Consider the following 16870-nt stretch of genomic DNA (forward strand, 5'->3'; position numbering starts at 1 on the left):
GCATGAGACCTAATCATTTACTTGACTGAAATCCAGGTGTATTTTGTAGGCAGCATTCTTTTGATTCAGAAAAGGAAATGAGGTAAGTCTGGCCTGACTTGTTTCTGAGCAGGTAAATGTAAACTTTCTGCTTGTTATCTCTACCTCCAAGATTCTGAAGAGTGAAATTCTGCTCTCTGATGACTGCCTCCTATCTTTTTATCTCCCCCACTTGATGGAAAAGAAGAACCTTTTCCCAGACCTCTTCTTTGCCCACATTTTGACCTTTGACACTCAGTCCCTTCCCACTCCCCCAGGCCATTGCCCTGTTCAGTTTCACCTCCCTTCTGTCACAGCATTGACCCTTCAGTGAGTCAATTCAACAGCACACCGTTCTCCATCCTCAGATCTGTTGATTCTTGTCTCCCCACTGTTCCTGTACTGCTAATCTCTAACCCTAGCTCACCCCCATTGTCTACCTTCTTTTCTCCTACTCCCAAGCTGGCAAGGGCTGAGGGATAATCCCAACTGGACCCACAACAAATTTGGGCTATTTTGCTTCCTAAGTCATTTCACACAGATCCTTTCATTGATGAGGCAGCTAGATGGCACAGCAAACAGAGCTCCAGGTCTGGAGGTAGAGGGATGTGAGTTCAGACCCATATTAGTTGTGTGATTCTGGGCAAGTCACTTAATATCTGTTCGCCTTGGTTTCCTCAACTATAAAATGGGGGTGATAGCATTTACTTCTCAGGGGTGTTGTGAAGATCAAATGATAATATTTGTAAAAGTGCTTAAATAGTGTTTCCCTTGACCCTGCCATCTGCTAAATCTATAACTCAGATATATTTTTTCTCTAAAACAGTCTACTCTTACTGCCTCCATCCCCTCTTGAATCACTCACCACTTTGCTTTCTCTTCAGTTCCTTGCAGTCTAGCTATTGACCTCACTAGTCCACTAAAACTCTCTCCAAGTAACTAATGACCTTTTGATTTCCAAATCCAGTAAGCCTTTCTTGGTTCTAATTCCCCTTGACCTATTTGCCTCATCTGCCACTGGTGACCATCCACTCCTTTTAAATACTCTCTCTCTTTCTCTGAATTCCAAGTCCCTCTTCTTCCCTGTTCCTCCTCCTGCCTTTTCAGACTCATTGTTTCAGTCATCCTCCTGCCCCCTACATGTAGGTGTCCTCTGAGGTTCTGTCCTCCTCTTTCTATAGTCTTTCTCTAGATGACCTCACCTCTCGTGGTTTCATTTATCACCACAGCACAGATGATTTCTAAGCCCCCAAGCCTGTCTAGTGTATCCAATTATCTCTGCGTCTGTTAGACTTGGATGTCCCTTCCATCAAGGTCTCAAACTCAATATACCTCAACTCAACTTTCATCTTCCCGACTTCCTCAGTAATCAACTTCCTGGTCACCTTCCTATGAAAATTACAAGTTATCTTTGATTTTTTTCCTTTTTTCTCACCCTACCCATATCCAGTCATCTAGTCCTATATAATCAATTATATCTTAATACTGCTTGCATTCATTATCTCATCACGGAATGCCACCATCTTGGCTAGACCCACTTCACCTCTTTCCTGTACTGATATAATATTCTCTTCTTACCTGGTCTCTCAGATTCCTGGTTCTATACTGTCTAATTCACTCTTGCCAAAATAATCCTCCTAGTGCACTAAACTTGCTTGTGAAAAATATTGCAAAGGGATTTTCTTCCAAATATGAGATGACGTGGAACCATTCTAGGAAGTTAGAGGTATCACATGTACACTAATTTTACAAGGAGTTTAGTGGGGAAAAAGAAAAGATAAGATGCTAGCTAAATGGGGCAGAAGGTTCAAGTGAAGGCTTTTTAAGGATTTGTTTAACATGTTCTTTGGTGATAGCAAGGAAGTAGTTGAGAAGATAAAATTAAAGATTCATGAGAAAGAGAGGGTGATTGGTAGAATAAGTTTCTAGATAGATGAGAGCTGGTGGTTTCTAGATGAGAGCTGGTGGTTAGCTATAACAATAATTAGCTATTGTTATAGATCCCTTCAAAAATAGAAAAGAAGAAGGGAATGGGTGATTCTAGGAAAATGTGTGAAGGGGAGGAGTTGAGGGAGTTCCTTTCAGCTTTAGAAGTAGAAGGCTACATCCTCTGCTGCAAATGTAAGGAATGGCATTCATAGTTTGGGTTGGCATCTTGAGGAGAGAGGAAAGGATTTCAAATGGTAACTGAAGAATGAGACAGGGAATCAGCAAGAATTGAGTGGAGAGATTGTTGGATCATATTGCTCTCAATCAGAACGACTGTCATCTTTCCCACCCTGTGCAGCAACCAGAGTGGGGGGGGGAGGACATTGTGCCCCCACTATGCCATTGTGCAAGTGAGGGAGAAGCTCCTTTTCACTGCAAAGCGCTGGCTGGTGATTGGGCATTTAGCAAGTTGAGGGAGGCGTCAGCGTGGAAGTGGGCTATGCTTGGCTAGAGTGGGATGGGCAATCCATGTGCTCTTGGGTACTAAAAGAATTCATAAACTTTTGTTTAGTTTGTAAAACTAGCTGACCCTTCCCTTCTCCCCATTCCCAGGGTAGTTCGATAGGCATGTTATGCTCCCTGTGCCTTCCCAACAACCTACTCTACTTTGTTTTGTTAAAGACCCTGCAGTTATGCTTCAGATAGTCTTATTTGGGGGCACAACCCTCCTTCTGAGAATACCACCTAGGAAATTGCTCAAGCCTTTTACTTCAAGACGCCAGCAAGGCAAATTTGTATTTTCATTTCTTTCAACTGCCCATGTGTTCATTCTGGTTTCACGTTGCCTCATACCACTGGAGTACTCTGTCATCTGTTGGGAACAAGCTGGACCACATCCCACTAATGAGCCCTTCCAGACAAGTTGTGCTACAAGCCGGAGATAATTGTTTCAAGACATGATCCTTTTAAGGAAAGAATATTTAACTTTCAATCCCAGTTCTTTATATCAAATCAGCTCAGAAACAGAGGGTGGAAGGTGGAAGTAGGAAAGGGAAGCTATGATAGTCATTTTTGCCTCTCATATTTCCCTTCCTTCTCCCTAACCAGCCGTCTCTCCTTTCTCTTCCTGCCTCCACCTCAGAGACTTCACTGGTCAGCCCAGGGAGAAGGCTGCTGATGAGCAGGGACTTTAAACATGACTTTGTTCCTTATCCCTTGATGAAGCACCACCCTATGCCTCATGGCTCCTTCAAAAATATCTGTAATTTCATTAGTGTGGGTACTGGCATAATCCCATTATGCCAAATCCATTCTCCATGCCTTTGCGTTGGATTTCCTACCCCTTCCTGGAAAGCTCTCCCTTTTTAGTTCTGCCTCTGAGAATCCCTAATTATAAGTCCCTAACTACCCAAGTCAAAGGCTAACTCTTCTCATTCTCCTAAATGATAGTGCCTTCTCACCGCTAAATTACTGTGGACTTTTATATGTGCTTTTGTGTGTACTTGTCCATTTGTCGCTTTAATGGTTGTGGCCCAAACTGAAGAACTACATGGGAAGCCCTCTTTCTTTCTCTTCCTATGCTTCTCTAGTTCACAATTAAATCAACAAACGTTTATTAAGAAACTACCCTGTGCCAGGCACTGTAAGCACTGAATTCTACCTTGTGCAGATTCACATAAAGTAGTGTCTTAGGATGAAAAATAGAATCTCAGGGAAAGGAAATAAACCACTGGTACTTCCTTGGGATGTGTCTAAAACCTACTCTAGGAATCTTAAATGACTTATTTTGCTTAGCTTCCAGGCCAGAGAGCTAATGTGCTTTAATCTGGTGTTTCCCAGTTGATCTGTCCACATGTGACCATGTCCTAAACCATAAAGTGATTGGTAAGCCTCTGGTAGCTGCCTCCTTCCACCAGCTATAGATGTGGGCAGAGGCCCTTTGGCCCAGGGTGTATGGCAGCCCAGAGGGTGAACCAGGATCTCTGTGAGAGATGAAGGACTTGGAGCCCTAGGAGGGGTCAACCAGCCCTTTGGTCCAGTGAAAATGAGGACTCTTATTGAGGCACCTAAAACACGAACCAAACCTAAGCAATGAACAGGACAAAAAACCATCAGTAGTGATAAGGCTTCCTCTAGTGGTCTATATCCATTTCATTTGAGCCTTACAAAATTCCCATGTGGTAGATTCCCTAGGTACATACAGTTATCACTTTATAACAGATGAGGAAATTGAGGGTCCAAGAGGTTTGAGTACCCCAGGGATCTGTGTTTGGCTCTGAGTTACTCAATATTTTTATCACTGTCTTTTACAAAAGCACAGATGGGATCTTTAGCTGGATTTAAAGGTGACAAAAGGGTGAGATTGGCGATTAACTCAATCATTACCAGTCAGGATCCAAAAGGATCTTGACAAACTAGAGAATTGGGCTGAATTTAATGGGAATGACTACAAAGCCTTGAATCTGGGTTGAAAAAATCAACTTTACAAGTGAAAGGGAGAAACATGATTAAAAAGCAGTTTATCTCAAAAGTATCTGGAGGTCTTAGTGCACTGCCTGGTTAATACCAGTCAACAATCTGGTAGCTAGCACTCTTCACAGAAGCTAATACAGTTTTGGTCTGTATGTAGGTAATAATGCCACTGTCCTCTGCCCTTGTCAGATCAGACCTAAATTCTTGTGTTCGTTGCTGGGCACCATCAGTTAAGGAAGGTTGCTAGTAATCTGGAGGATGCCCAGAGGTTGGTGGTTAGAATAGTAAAGTCTCAGGACACTTAAGATTGTTTGAAGAACTGGGAGTGTTTAATTTGAGGAAGGAAAGACCTAGGAGGAATGTGATAGCTGTGCTCCACTACTTCAAAAGCCTGTGAAGCAGAAAAGGAAGTGGGCTGGTTCTGTTTTGTCCTCCAGGACAGAATTTAGGACAATATGTAGAAGTTTGAAGGGGCAGATTTAGGTGTGGCATCAGGAAGACTTCCTTGGAGGAGGTGGATTCCCCTTCTTTGGAGGTCCCTTGAGCAGAGGCCGGTTATTTCATCACCCTTGTTTGGGCATTATGTTATAGATATGAGAGGTCCTTTACAACTTCTGAAATCCTGTGATTCTGTGAGATAACAAAACCAGATTTGGACAGCCATGTACTTACTGAGTGGGGCCCTTTATTCCAATACTGGACTGCCCCCCTTAGAACTACTTTATGACATTAGAAAAATCATTTAACCTCTTTGGACCTGGGTTTACCTACATGTGAAAAGTGGACTAGATCCTATCCAGTTCTGAATTCTCTGCTCTTGTGATGGATTAGTTAGGGAAAGTCTGGGTTCCCTAGAGTTTAGGGATTTTTTCTACCCCAAAGCTTTAAACCTCTGTGTCTAAAGAAAAAACAGTATCTTTCAGTTATTTCCTAGTACTTCAAGGAGTCCTGGCTCTTTGGAGGCTTCTCCTCCCTTTTGCAGGAGAGAATTTATCATCAGGGTCTCATTCACTCTCCAGGGTCAGTTCAGGAATTCTGGCTTTGAGTATCTTGAAAAACCAACTCAAAGGCTCACTGCCAAGTGAGTGTCCTAGGCAATCCAAACTATATAGGCCTTCAGAGGATGGATTGGTCCCCAGAACTGACATGGCCAGAATGGGAGCAATGGGACTTGAGCTGTGCCTTTAGGGACAGCTCAGTAATGCATAGAATTTCAAAAACGTTCAGAGGGCAGAGGGCCTTCTAGGAAGAGGCTGCATCATGAGGGGGTAAGGGGGTGAAGAAACGCCATAGTGTTTGAGGAGTCATGGTAGACAACTCGTAGGAACAAATTGATTCTAGAGGAATTGTGGGAAATAAAACTGGAGGTTATTGGGAATAACCTCAGTTTGGGTTGGGATTTTGGGATTTAAGGAGAGGCCTGACTAGAGTAATTTCATTGCTAGACCTTAGTTCCAATTCCGTCTCAGGCATGGGTGTGTCTGAGAGATTTGAGCTAGTCCCTTAACCTCCTCAGTCCTCTGCTTCCTTAACCTAGATGGCCTTGGAAGCCTCTTCCAACTTTAGATCCAGGTTCCTAGGATTCAGAGAGACTAGAGGACGTTAGAAGGAACCTCATCTCTAAGTCCAATCTATTTATTTTACCAGTGAAGAAATCAAGGCCCAGAGAGTCATTTGCCTGAGGTGCCACATACAGTGACAGAGCCAGAATTCAGACCCGAGTCCTATGATTCCAAAACAGGATTCTTTCTGCCACCCCATGCAGATACCTACGGTCCACTCCTCCACAGGCCTCTGGCAAGCACTCCCTGGTTGCAGGGAGTAAACATGTCAACACAAAGACAGAAGCAAAACAGAGCCTGTCCTTGAGAAGCTGCTGTTCTGATGGCAGAGACCCTGTGTATATATACAGATCTATACAAGATATATAGTAAGCAACCACAGGGTACCCTGGATAGCAATGCACTAAAGGCCTCTTCTACGTGGTGGTATTTAAGCCAATTCTTAAAAAGGACTAGGAGTTTCAGGAGGCATACAGGGAGAGCCTTCCAAGGTTGGGGCACCATCAGTGTCTTGGTACTGCATGGACATGTACGGAGATGGGATATGAGGCGATATTATGTTAGAAGCTCATGTTTGGCCAGTATTGCTGAATGACTATGTGTGGAGGAGAGTAATGTAAGAAGAATGGAGAGAGATTAGAAGGGTCCAGGTTGGAAACAGCCTTCAAGGCCAAAGTCAAAGGATTTGTGTGGATCAAGTAGGATTATTGTAAAGCAGCTTAATACAGTGCCTAGCACCTAGTAGGCACTTAATAAATACTTCTTCCCTGCCCCCAGAGTTTATATTTGATCCTATAAGAAATAGGAAGTCATTAGATTACATTTATTCAGATCTAACTTTTCTGGCAACTATATAGAGGATAGATTGGAGTGGGGACCCACTTTAGCCAGGAAGACCAAATGGGAGACCATTGAAATATTCCAGATGGGAGGTGATGAGGGCTTTAAATATGATGGCGACTATATGAGTGGAAAGAAAGGGAAGCTACACAAGAGATATTGTGGGAACAGAGATGATTAGATGTGGCAGCTGATTGGATATGTGGAGTAAGTAAGGGTTAGGAGTGCAGATCTGGATTGTGGTATACAGAAATATAGTTCAGAAGATAGATAGGTTTAGGGTGAAATATGAGTTCTGTTTGAATGTGTTTAGTTCGAGATGTCTGCTGAACCAACCAATCCGATCCAGAGCATCCAACAGGCCACTGATGAGGCAGTACTGAACCTAAGGCTGAATTTAACAATCTGGAAGTCAGCTGCAGAATGATGATCTTTGAGCCCATAGGACATGATGAGATCACCAAGTGAGAGTGGATTGTCTCCTCATCAGAGTCAAAGCAGACTGACATTTGTGTGACTTTCCCTCTAGATGGCAGAGAGAACAGATGCTCTTGGAACTTTTCAAACAGCATCTCAGTTCCTCTGTGCCTTGTGGGTAAATAAGAATATAAACCCAACCCTTAATAGGAAGGCAAAAACTGCTTTAAAAAATTTTTTTTTTTAATTTTTCTGAGGGTCCCTCTCTCAGATGGATCTAGGACCTTTTGCTCCAACTAGCTAATTTAATCAGAACAAATGAAAGGGCATCTTTCAGCCTGGGAAAAGGGAGATTTGGAAGGAAGCAAAAGCTCCTTAAGGAACTTGCCACTGTGAAGAATGGGGTGTCATTCATTATTGTATACTCTTGGCATGTTTTTGTGTTTTTGAAGTGAAGGAGCAATCAGTCTTCTTGGTATTGACTCTGTATTCTGAGAACCTGAATTCAAATTCTGCCTCTGATATTTACAGCTTGTATGACCTTTGGCAAGTCACTGAAATTTTTCTGGGCCTCAGTTTCCTCATCTATAAAATGAGAGGGTTGAACTAAGTGACTTCTTTAGTCCCTTCTAGTTCCAAATCTATGAATCTCTGCCCAAATGGTTTAAATCCCTTCAAGCTATCTTATGTTTATATTTCCTTGGATGAAATGCTTCTCTTATCTTTCCTTTGGTTGAGTGAATGTGGAGTGGGGTGCACTGTTAGTTATTAAGAAGGTTAAAAAGAAGCCATTTTCATAAAATACTCTTTCTGACTTCCATGGACCACTGTGGATTGGTTCAGAGCAAGAGTGCTCAACTTGAACTATCTGGGCTCTGACCATGGCTCCGTCGCTTGCTTACTCCTTTTGTGGCTTCTGGCAAAGTTCTTTGTCTCTGTAGGTCTCAGTTTCCTCATCTGTAGTATGAAGGAGTTGGACTAGGGACCTCTACAATGCCTTCCAGCTCTAAATCTATGGTTCTATAACCTTCTATTTCAGGGCTGAAATCTAAGGGAAGAGTCCAAGGAGCACTGTCATGGTTCTGAGTCTGACAGAGGCAGAAGAAAAGGATGGGATGGGCATTTCTAGGAAAGGAGGAAGGATGGAAACGCCAACTTGTCCATTGAGTTTTTAAATGAAGGTTAGGATAGGACAAGAGCTACTCTCATCTTGTGCCCTAGCAGATAATGGTCACAACTTCATAGATCATCCTTATGGGTGCCCTTCTTTCCCACCAATCGTAAATCTCTCTTTGTGGGAGAATGTGCCCCACCCCTTGTGGTGTACAGAAATAGAGAAGTTCAGAAGATAGGTAGGTTGGTTTAGGGTGAAACATGAGTTCTGTTTGAATGTGTTTAGTTCGAGATGCTTGTTGAACCAACCAATCCAATCCAGAGCATCCAATAGGCCATTAGTGAGGTAGTACTGCACCTAAGGCAGGATTTAACGGTCTGGAAGTTTGGGGAGGGAATATTAAATTACAGTTTTCTTACCATGCTGTTTCATTGAGTAAAACTGAACTAATAGTATTGCCTAACAAGAGCAGGTTAGTGGACTCTTGTCAGCTGTCATTTCTGAGTGAACACAGAGCCGCAGAATACCTTGAATGTGGGCTACATGTTTCTGGGGTTCCTACACATGAGGAAATGATGCCCCAGATGCTCTATGGGGAACTGAACTGATGAGTTGGTGCAGAAAACTTAGGCAAAAAAAATGACTGAGCGTGAGGTCACCCAGTTTGGGCTAGCGAGTGTTTTATAGTCCAGTTTGATTGTTAACTCTTGCGTTTTCTTTCTAAATTTATCTGACTCTTTTCCCTTATCAAATAATCATACATATTGTCTGCCCCCTTCTTTCTCTTTTTCTTCTCTCCTTTTTTTCTCTCCCCAATTCCTTCTCTCCCTCCATTTTTTCTTCCTTTTTTTCCCTCCATTCTCTCTCCTCTGTCTCTCCCTGTAGCCTCTTTTCTTCTTCCCTTCCAAACTCTTAGAAAGCTTACTCTGCCCTCATGCCCCTATTGGCTTATAGCCTACTCCTGAAGGTCTTGAAATGCTCCTCACCAACCGCCTCCCCCCCCAAAAAAAAAAACTATTGAAAAAGTTCCTGCCTTGGTCACTACATAAACTCCTCCCTGCTAACTTTAATGACCTCTTTTCTGTCAGCATCTCTTTGGCCTCTCAGTGCCCTCTGCCATTCCTGTGAATCTCCTTGATACCTTACTATCCCTTGCCCTCCATGGCACCACGTTCTAATGGTTCTCCTCCTATCCTTCTGAACACTCCTCAGTCTCCTTGGCTGGTTCTTCATCCTCCTCCTGCCCCTTAACAGTGAGTATTCCCTAAGGTTCTGTCCCAGGCCCTTTTCATGCACTGTCTCCACCATCAGTCTCCCAGTACTTCATACATCACCTATGTGCAGGTCACTCCCAAATCTTATCTCCACCCTCAACCTTTCCCCAGAGGCCTGTTCCTGGATTTTCCAACCTCTTGGATACCTTCATCTGGATGACCTGAGCTCAGCTTGTTTGAGATTGAACCTACCTCTCCAGCTAAACATGAGCTGAGTGAGGGCACATTCAATGTCCCACACCCCATGTTCTCCCCTGCCCCTGGACAGGTTTGCTAAAAAAAAGAGGGAGGGACAATTTCTCAATTCTGCTCCACCCCAAGTCCTTTGGATTCCACCATCTCAGAGATGACCTCCTTTGTATTTCCATGGTTCCCGCCCCAATACAAACCTGTTTTAGGCTCTTGTAATAGCTTCATAAGTGATCTTCCCCCTCTCCCACCCGTCCTGCTATGTAGGTATTCACAGGATCATAAACTTAGACCTTAGAGACCATTTAGTCCACTCATTTTACAGACAAGGAAACTGTGGCCCAGAGAAGATAAGTGAATTGACCAAGGCCATAAGAGTAGTAAGTGGCAGGCGTTGAATTTGAACTCGCATCACAGAGAGATGAGATATTCTGTCTGCAGTGCCATTCTCCTTCCCGTTGTTCCCAGTGCGCACCACCACATCTCTCTTTGCTACCAGAACCTGGAACAGAGCCTCAGCTTTCTGCTAGTGAAGCTCTGTTCTCCCTGCCTACGGCTGGGGTAGGGCTGGGGTGGTGCCTGGGACCCAACAGGCCTCCTGCAGGTTGGGACCTTTCCTTTGTTTTTCCACCCCACTGATGTGAGCTCCTTTCAATGGAATTTGCTGCTTTCTTCTCAGAAGGAAAGCCAGCAAGCAGCACAATGGGCTCGTGAAGAGCTCAGGTGAGTTTGGGGCCATCAGGCAAGCTTCATCCTTATCTCTCAGGCTCATGCTGCTTAATTAGAAGCAGTTTGGTTCTGCCAGTGGGAACAAGGCCAGAGGTTTACTTTAGGGCACCTGCTCTGCAGATGAGCAGGATTATGCAGTGGAAAGAGTGAGAGTGAGGGACAAAGACTCAGAAGAGATCCAAGTTCAAATTCCACTTCTTACTGTCCATGGGCAAGTCTGAGAATCATAGCATTAGAAGCAGAAGAAAACTTTAGAGACCTTCAGAGAAGGATGAGGAAACTGAGGCCCAGGGAAGTTAAGTGTCTTATTCACTGTTACAACCTAAGTGATAGAGGGTGGGACCCAGGGGAACCCACATCAGGCATGTCATTAAGCATTTTCTAATGTGCCAGGCACTGTGCTGAAGTGTTGGGGCCACAAAGAAAGGTGAAAGACAGTCCCTGCCTAATGAGAGAGGCGATGTGCACACAGGTGCACCCAAGCCTCTGCTCAATGCATTTGATCCTCTCTACGCCTCAGTATCCCCATCTCTGAAATGGGTATGATAATACCAGTATCCTCTATTTCCCAGGGCAATTGTGAGGATCAAAGGAAATATTGTGTTTAATAACCTTTAGCCCTTTCAGCACAGAAACGTAATTTCTCTCCTGCCCCATCCTGCCCCAGGCCCCCAACAACAGCTGCCTACAAAGGGCTGATTCTGATCCCCTGTGGGAGGCATCTCTCCACTCCTCCGAGCCCATTTGTTGGGAGTGTCTAACATGCCTTTTCTGACTGCAGGAACTGTTGAGCCGCACATCACTCGAGGCACAAAAACTGGAGCTGACGGCGGAGGTTTCCGAGCTGAAGCTCCGGCTGGTTGGCATGGAAAGGGAACAGAAGGAACAGGAGGAGAAGCAGAGGAAAGCCGAGGTGAGTATCTCTGGCACACCTCAGCCTGCCCAGGTGCCTGGGGAAAGACCAGCTCTCTAAACAGCCAACTTGGAAGGCAAAGCCTGTGAGCAGCCCATAGGCCGAGTGAGGAGGAGAAAAGCTGGCTAGGCTTTGGGGAAATACCCATTTGGCCTAGAAGGGAATTTCCCATTATGTTCCAGCAAGAGCACGGCTGACCACTGCTAGCTGCAAGGCTCTTGGGACAAAGTGGGACGCAGAGAGAAGGGTGAGAAAAACTACATGGCAAAGCGGGTAGGGCCCAAGGCTTGGAATTTGAATCTTGCCTCAGACACTTATTGATTTGTGTCACCCTGAGCAAGTCACTGGTCATCTCTGCCTCAGTTTCCTCATTTGTCAATGAGCTCTAAATCCTGTGAGTATGCCAGGCTCTCCTTCAAGCCCCAAGGGGAGAGGTCATTGTTGGTGAAGCCTGCCTACCTCCTCAGTGGAGAGACAGAGGAGTTAAGGTATGAACTTTGTGAAGCTTTGCTTTTTTGCATTGAGGGAAGGTTCCATTTAGGGACAAAAAGACAGAGAGGGAATCATTAGGCAGTTACACGGATGTTTCCAAAGGTGAGGCACACCGATGAAACCAATGTTTTTAAGAATATTAGTGATATCCTTAAGGATAAGAGAATGTCATATCTGATATTTATTTAGCTGGAGTGCAGCTGGTCCCCAAATGGGCCAATGTTGCTGGCTTTTTAGGGAGACTCAAACATGTGCCAAGAGGGTGTGAGAGCTTCTTCAATGATCTATGCACTGAAGCAAATGTATGTCTACATGCGCAACTTCTCTTGACCTCAGACTTTTTAGTCCTGGACGAGAGAGATGGAATTATGGCTGTGCACTAGGAAGAACACTGGATGTGGAGTCAAAATACTCCGGTTCAGTCCTGTCTCTGACATAGCCAAGTTATGTGATGTGGTTCCTTGGAGCTTCAGTTGTCCTCATCCGTAAAATGGGGATAATGGAATTATCATTCTCTTTTGTAAGAGCATTATATACATAGAAGCAGAGAAAACTGTGGGTAGTGGGAAGACTAATGAGTCTGGAATCAGTGGAATCATGCCCAGACCCTGGCTCTGCTACTTATTACCTTGAGCAGCAATAATGTTAACCATAATAACTGGTATGTTTATGGCCCTTTATACACATGAGCTCACAACTATGGTGTGGGTTGGGTTAGGGATGGTGAGCAAAATTGCCCCATTTTAAAGATGAGGAAACTGAGGCCCAGAACAGAAAGAATACCTTGTTCCACAGTCAGACATTTCGTGAATGGCAGAGGCAATGTTGGAGCCCATTTCTTCCTGAATATGGCGCCCTCTACTATGCCATTCTGCTTTGCACATATCTTCACCTCTGTGGGGATTCTTCCTCTGTGATCTCTCAGCTCCCTTATGGTTCAGTATTTTCTGATTACCTTCTTGCCCTGGGCTGTTTATAAGAACCATTTATGAATGCCTTTCATTTTGACCCCACAATCACTTCCCAATACTTGCCCGCCTTCCACAATATAGAATCTTCCTTTGCATCTGGACAGAAATGTCTTCTCCTCTGTCCTTGACTAGTGGTCATCGAGCTGTAGGTAGGTTTTAGAACCTCCAATGATATGGATGGATCCCACTCTCTGGAGGGCATTTTTGGACTGGTCAACTTGTTGGGAGATTTTTCCATAAGTCAGACTGAAATTTGTTCCTCCGTGACTTCCACCCATTGTTCCCAGTTCTGCCCCCTGGACCAACAAGAACAATTTTAATCCTTCTTCTAAATGACATCTTTTAGATCTTTTTGACAGTTTTCATAACCCCCTAATCCTTGGGTGGCATGGTTTTTGAGGCCTTCCACCATGCTGGTAACCTTCCTCTCTACACATACTTACAGACTTGTTGGTGGCTTCTTAAGAAGGGTCCCCCAGAACTGAGCACAGTACTCCAAAGTGATCAGACCAAAGCTGAAGACTGGGATTAAAAACCTCTTTCATTCGACTGGACATTTAATAAACACCTATTATATACCTGGCATTAGGGGCTGGGATTACAGAGATGAAGCAACCCCTACCCTCAAGAGGCATTAATCCTTTGGGGGGAAATTCTATCCTTCTAAATACTGTGTTTTTATTACAAATACAAGCTGTGATAAATTAGATTTGGGGGGAGGCTTGGGGTTGCCATATGATACTGTTGACTCACTGAGCTGACTAAGTGTTCCATTAAATTTTTCCATTGACTGTTGTCAGAAATTTGTTTCAGATTCTGAAGTTGTCATTCAAGCCATTAGCTTTCCCTCCCAGCTTTCTGTCATCTGCAGCCTGATAAACCCAACATCTGTGCCTTCATCCAAGCCACTTACATAGATGTCAGATGACACAGGGCGAAAGATGGATCCCACGAAGCTATTTTTGGCAACTCCATTATAGCTCTCAGCGATCACAGCTTCCTCTTCTAAGTTCTTGCAAATTATCCCTTTAATATATAGGTATCTGGGGCCACAAGTTGTATTACTGCCCTCCTTCCTAGATGAATATGGTAAATTCTTGGGCCACTCTGTCAACATCCCCCTATTTCTGGGATTCTTAATCTGTTTATGTTATGGATACTTTTGTTAGTCTGGCAAAGCTGAAGGACTCCTTATAGTCATATTTTTACATGTATAAAATAAAATACATAGGATTATGGAGGAAACCAATTATATGGGAAAACAGTTATCAAAATGCTTCTTTGAAATAAATTCAAGAATTTGAGGTTGAGAGCCCCTATTCTCTTTCATATTTGCTACTCTCTCTGTAAATGTCTGGTTTAGTAGACATTATATATGTAATCCCTCCCTCCCCCCATCTTCACTTTGAAACTCCCTTGACCCCAAATCTCTACTTGCCAGAATAAATATTGGGTTTCAATACAGATGATTCTTTAATAATCTCTCTTAACGTCCTAGGGCCAGCCTCAATTTCCTTTTCTATAAAACAAAGAAAGGTTGAACTATTTCAGGAATTCTTAACCTGGGGTCCAAGAACTTTAAAAAATTTATATTTTTTGACAACTCTTTTTCAATATAATTGACTTCCTTTGTAATCATATGTATTTTATTTTATGCATTTAAAAACATGATTCTGAAAGGGCATCCCCTGGCTTCACCATAGTGTTGGGACAGGGGAAGCATGACACACACAAAAAATTAAATTGGGGGAAAGGAGGTAGGGAACAAGCATCTAGTAGACACTTGTTGTGTGCCAGGTACTGTGCTAAGTGCTTTTACAAATATTATCTCATCTGGTCTTCTCAAGAACCTTAGAAGACAGGTACAGTTATGATCCCCATTTATAGTTGAGTAAACTGAGGCAGACCAGGTGATCTCTAAGGTCCCTTCCTATTCTAGATCCTGCAGTCCTATGAACTTCAAACCAATTGGACAGCAGAAGCTTTTCCAGGCACCTTCTTCCAGCTTCTTTCTATCCCAGCCACAAATGCTCTAATTTACTCCAGTTTGTCAGTTAGCTAGTTCACGGAAGAGTTGGCCTCAGTTTAACTTTCAAGCACTCTTGAAAGACTAGAAGATCTTCTGCCGTATTCTCCATAGCTTTATCTTTTCTCACCTCCGAGCTGTCAGAAAGACAATGGAGCATTTATGCTCCAGCATGCTCAGGCTGCTTTATGAGCGGCCTGACTTGTGCCTGTTTTCCCCCAGCCTATCCCTAGTCTCTCAGCCCATCCACAGCTGAGTGCTGAGGAGGCTGAGCTCCTTTTCTTGCTCATTTTAAAAACAAAGACAAGATGGACAGCACTGAATATTTCTCTGGTTCTTAGCAAACCATCTTTCCCTAGACCCCACCCCTTTCCCTTCTCTGCACCAGGATTAAATGTAAATCTGCATTCTGTTACATGTGGGAATTTCAGGATCTAAGTTTACAAATATAAAAATTTTAAAACAAAACATAAAAGAGAATTTTTTTAAGCTTACCATCAGAACAAGATAATTGACAAAACAGACTGGAGAACTTGGAAGTGGGGGGCGCAGACTGAGAGCCTCTCCCTAGCCTTAGCTTCCCTCCCCCAGGTCCTCAGCAGTGGGGGCTTTTGTTCATTCACTTCAGAGGAGCTGGATGATGTTAATTTCCTTTGGGATCTTGTAGACCTGGAATAAGCTGATTTTTTTTTTTTTAAATCCCATTGCAATTAAACCAGTCAGTTGCCTCCTATTAAACAACCCCCTTTCCCCTTCTTTTATTTCTTGAATTTTCCTGTTCTATGGATGATGAAAAAGTTGCCTACTCAAGCCAGACAGTTTTATTGGGTTATAGCTCTCTGAAAGGATTAGTGGTAGGTTTTTTTCTGAAGCTAATCACTGAAATGAGGTTGTTAATTTTTTGCAGATCCTAGTTAGCTCTCAGTCCAAGGCTTACAGGCTTCTCAGAGCCTCATGGGGGAGAGATTGGAAAGGTCACACGTGCTGTTTGTTTTTCTTCTCCTGTGATCTGCAATCAGGAAGAGCCAAGTTCGACTCTAACCCAGAACAAGTCATTTCACCATTGTCTGCCTCAGTTTCCCCAGTTATTAAATGGGGATCCTCATAGCATCTACCTCACAGGATTGTTGGGAGGATCAAATGAGATAACATTTGTGAAGTGCTTAGCCTATTACAAGGCCCATAATAGACATTTAATAAATACTTCTTCCCATCCTTTCTATGCACTGTCAGTCTTTTAATTTGGTTTATACATTTTTCATTTCCTCTACTAGATACTGTTTCCTTAAGGACAGTTCTCATCTTTATATCCCTCATCACTATCCATAAACACTCAATTTCTCTAGTGCCTGGCAGTTTTTTTTCCTCACAACAGCCTAGTATGTGCTAGGCAAGGGGGATCTGAAGACAAATGATGCAATGCCTCTGTGGTGGTTCAGGAATACCAGATCTTCCATTATTTGTATTATTATACTCTTTGTAACTAAGACTTTTAGTGCCTACTATGCGCTAGACACTGTGCTAAAGCCCAGAGAATACAAAAGAAAGGCAAAGAACAGTGTCTGCTTTCAGGGATCTCCTAGTCTACAATATTATTATCCTCGTTTTCTGGATGAACAGCTCACTCAGACAGTAAGTTTGGAGACCTAACTGTAACTCAGAATCCAGTGTTCTTTTCTCTAGGCCACATTCTCTTTCAGGCATTTATTTTTTCAAACTATAAATTTAGTAACATTTGCACCAAATATAAATCAATGAACAGAATATAGTACTGAATGCCAAATAAAAAGTATTCAACCTGAACCATTTAGCTTTTGGTTGGAAAAAAAATAATATATAATAAAACCTGAAACAAAATAGAAATGATTTGTTTGTTCTGGGTTCTCTCTCTCTCCCTCCTTCCTTCCTTCCCTCCCTCTTCCCC

The 16870-nt window shown here is 43.3% G+C and overlaps 1 protein-coding gene across 22 annotated transcripts in view; it reads left to right on the top strand.

The window, feature by feature from the left end:
• The window catches only part of PPFIBP2 (PPFIA binding protein 2), a 192679-nt gene that overhangs the window by 131140 nt on the left and 44669 nt on the right, over positions 1-16870 (top strand). For all 22 annotated transcript variants that reach the window (XM_072619692.1, XM_072619701.1, XM_072619702.1 and 19 more), the window contains one exon: positions 11326-11457. In XM_072619692.1, coding sequence (XP_072475793.1) covers positions 11326-11457 — 132 coding nt within the window. The remainder of the gene's footprint in view (positions 1-11325; positions 11458-16870) is intronic.

Source organism: Notamacropus eugenii, chromosome 6 (assembly GCF_028372415.1).
Source record: "Notamacropus eugenii isolate mMacEug1 chromosome 6, mMacEug1.pri_v2, whole genome shotgun sequence".
In the NCBI taxonomy this organism is placed as follows: Eukaryota; Metazoa; Chordata; class Mammalia; order Diprotodontia; family Macropodidae; genus Notamacropus; species Notamacropus eugenii.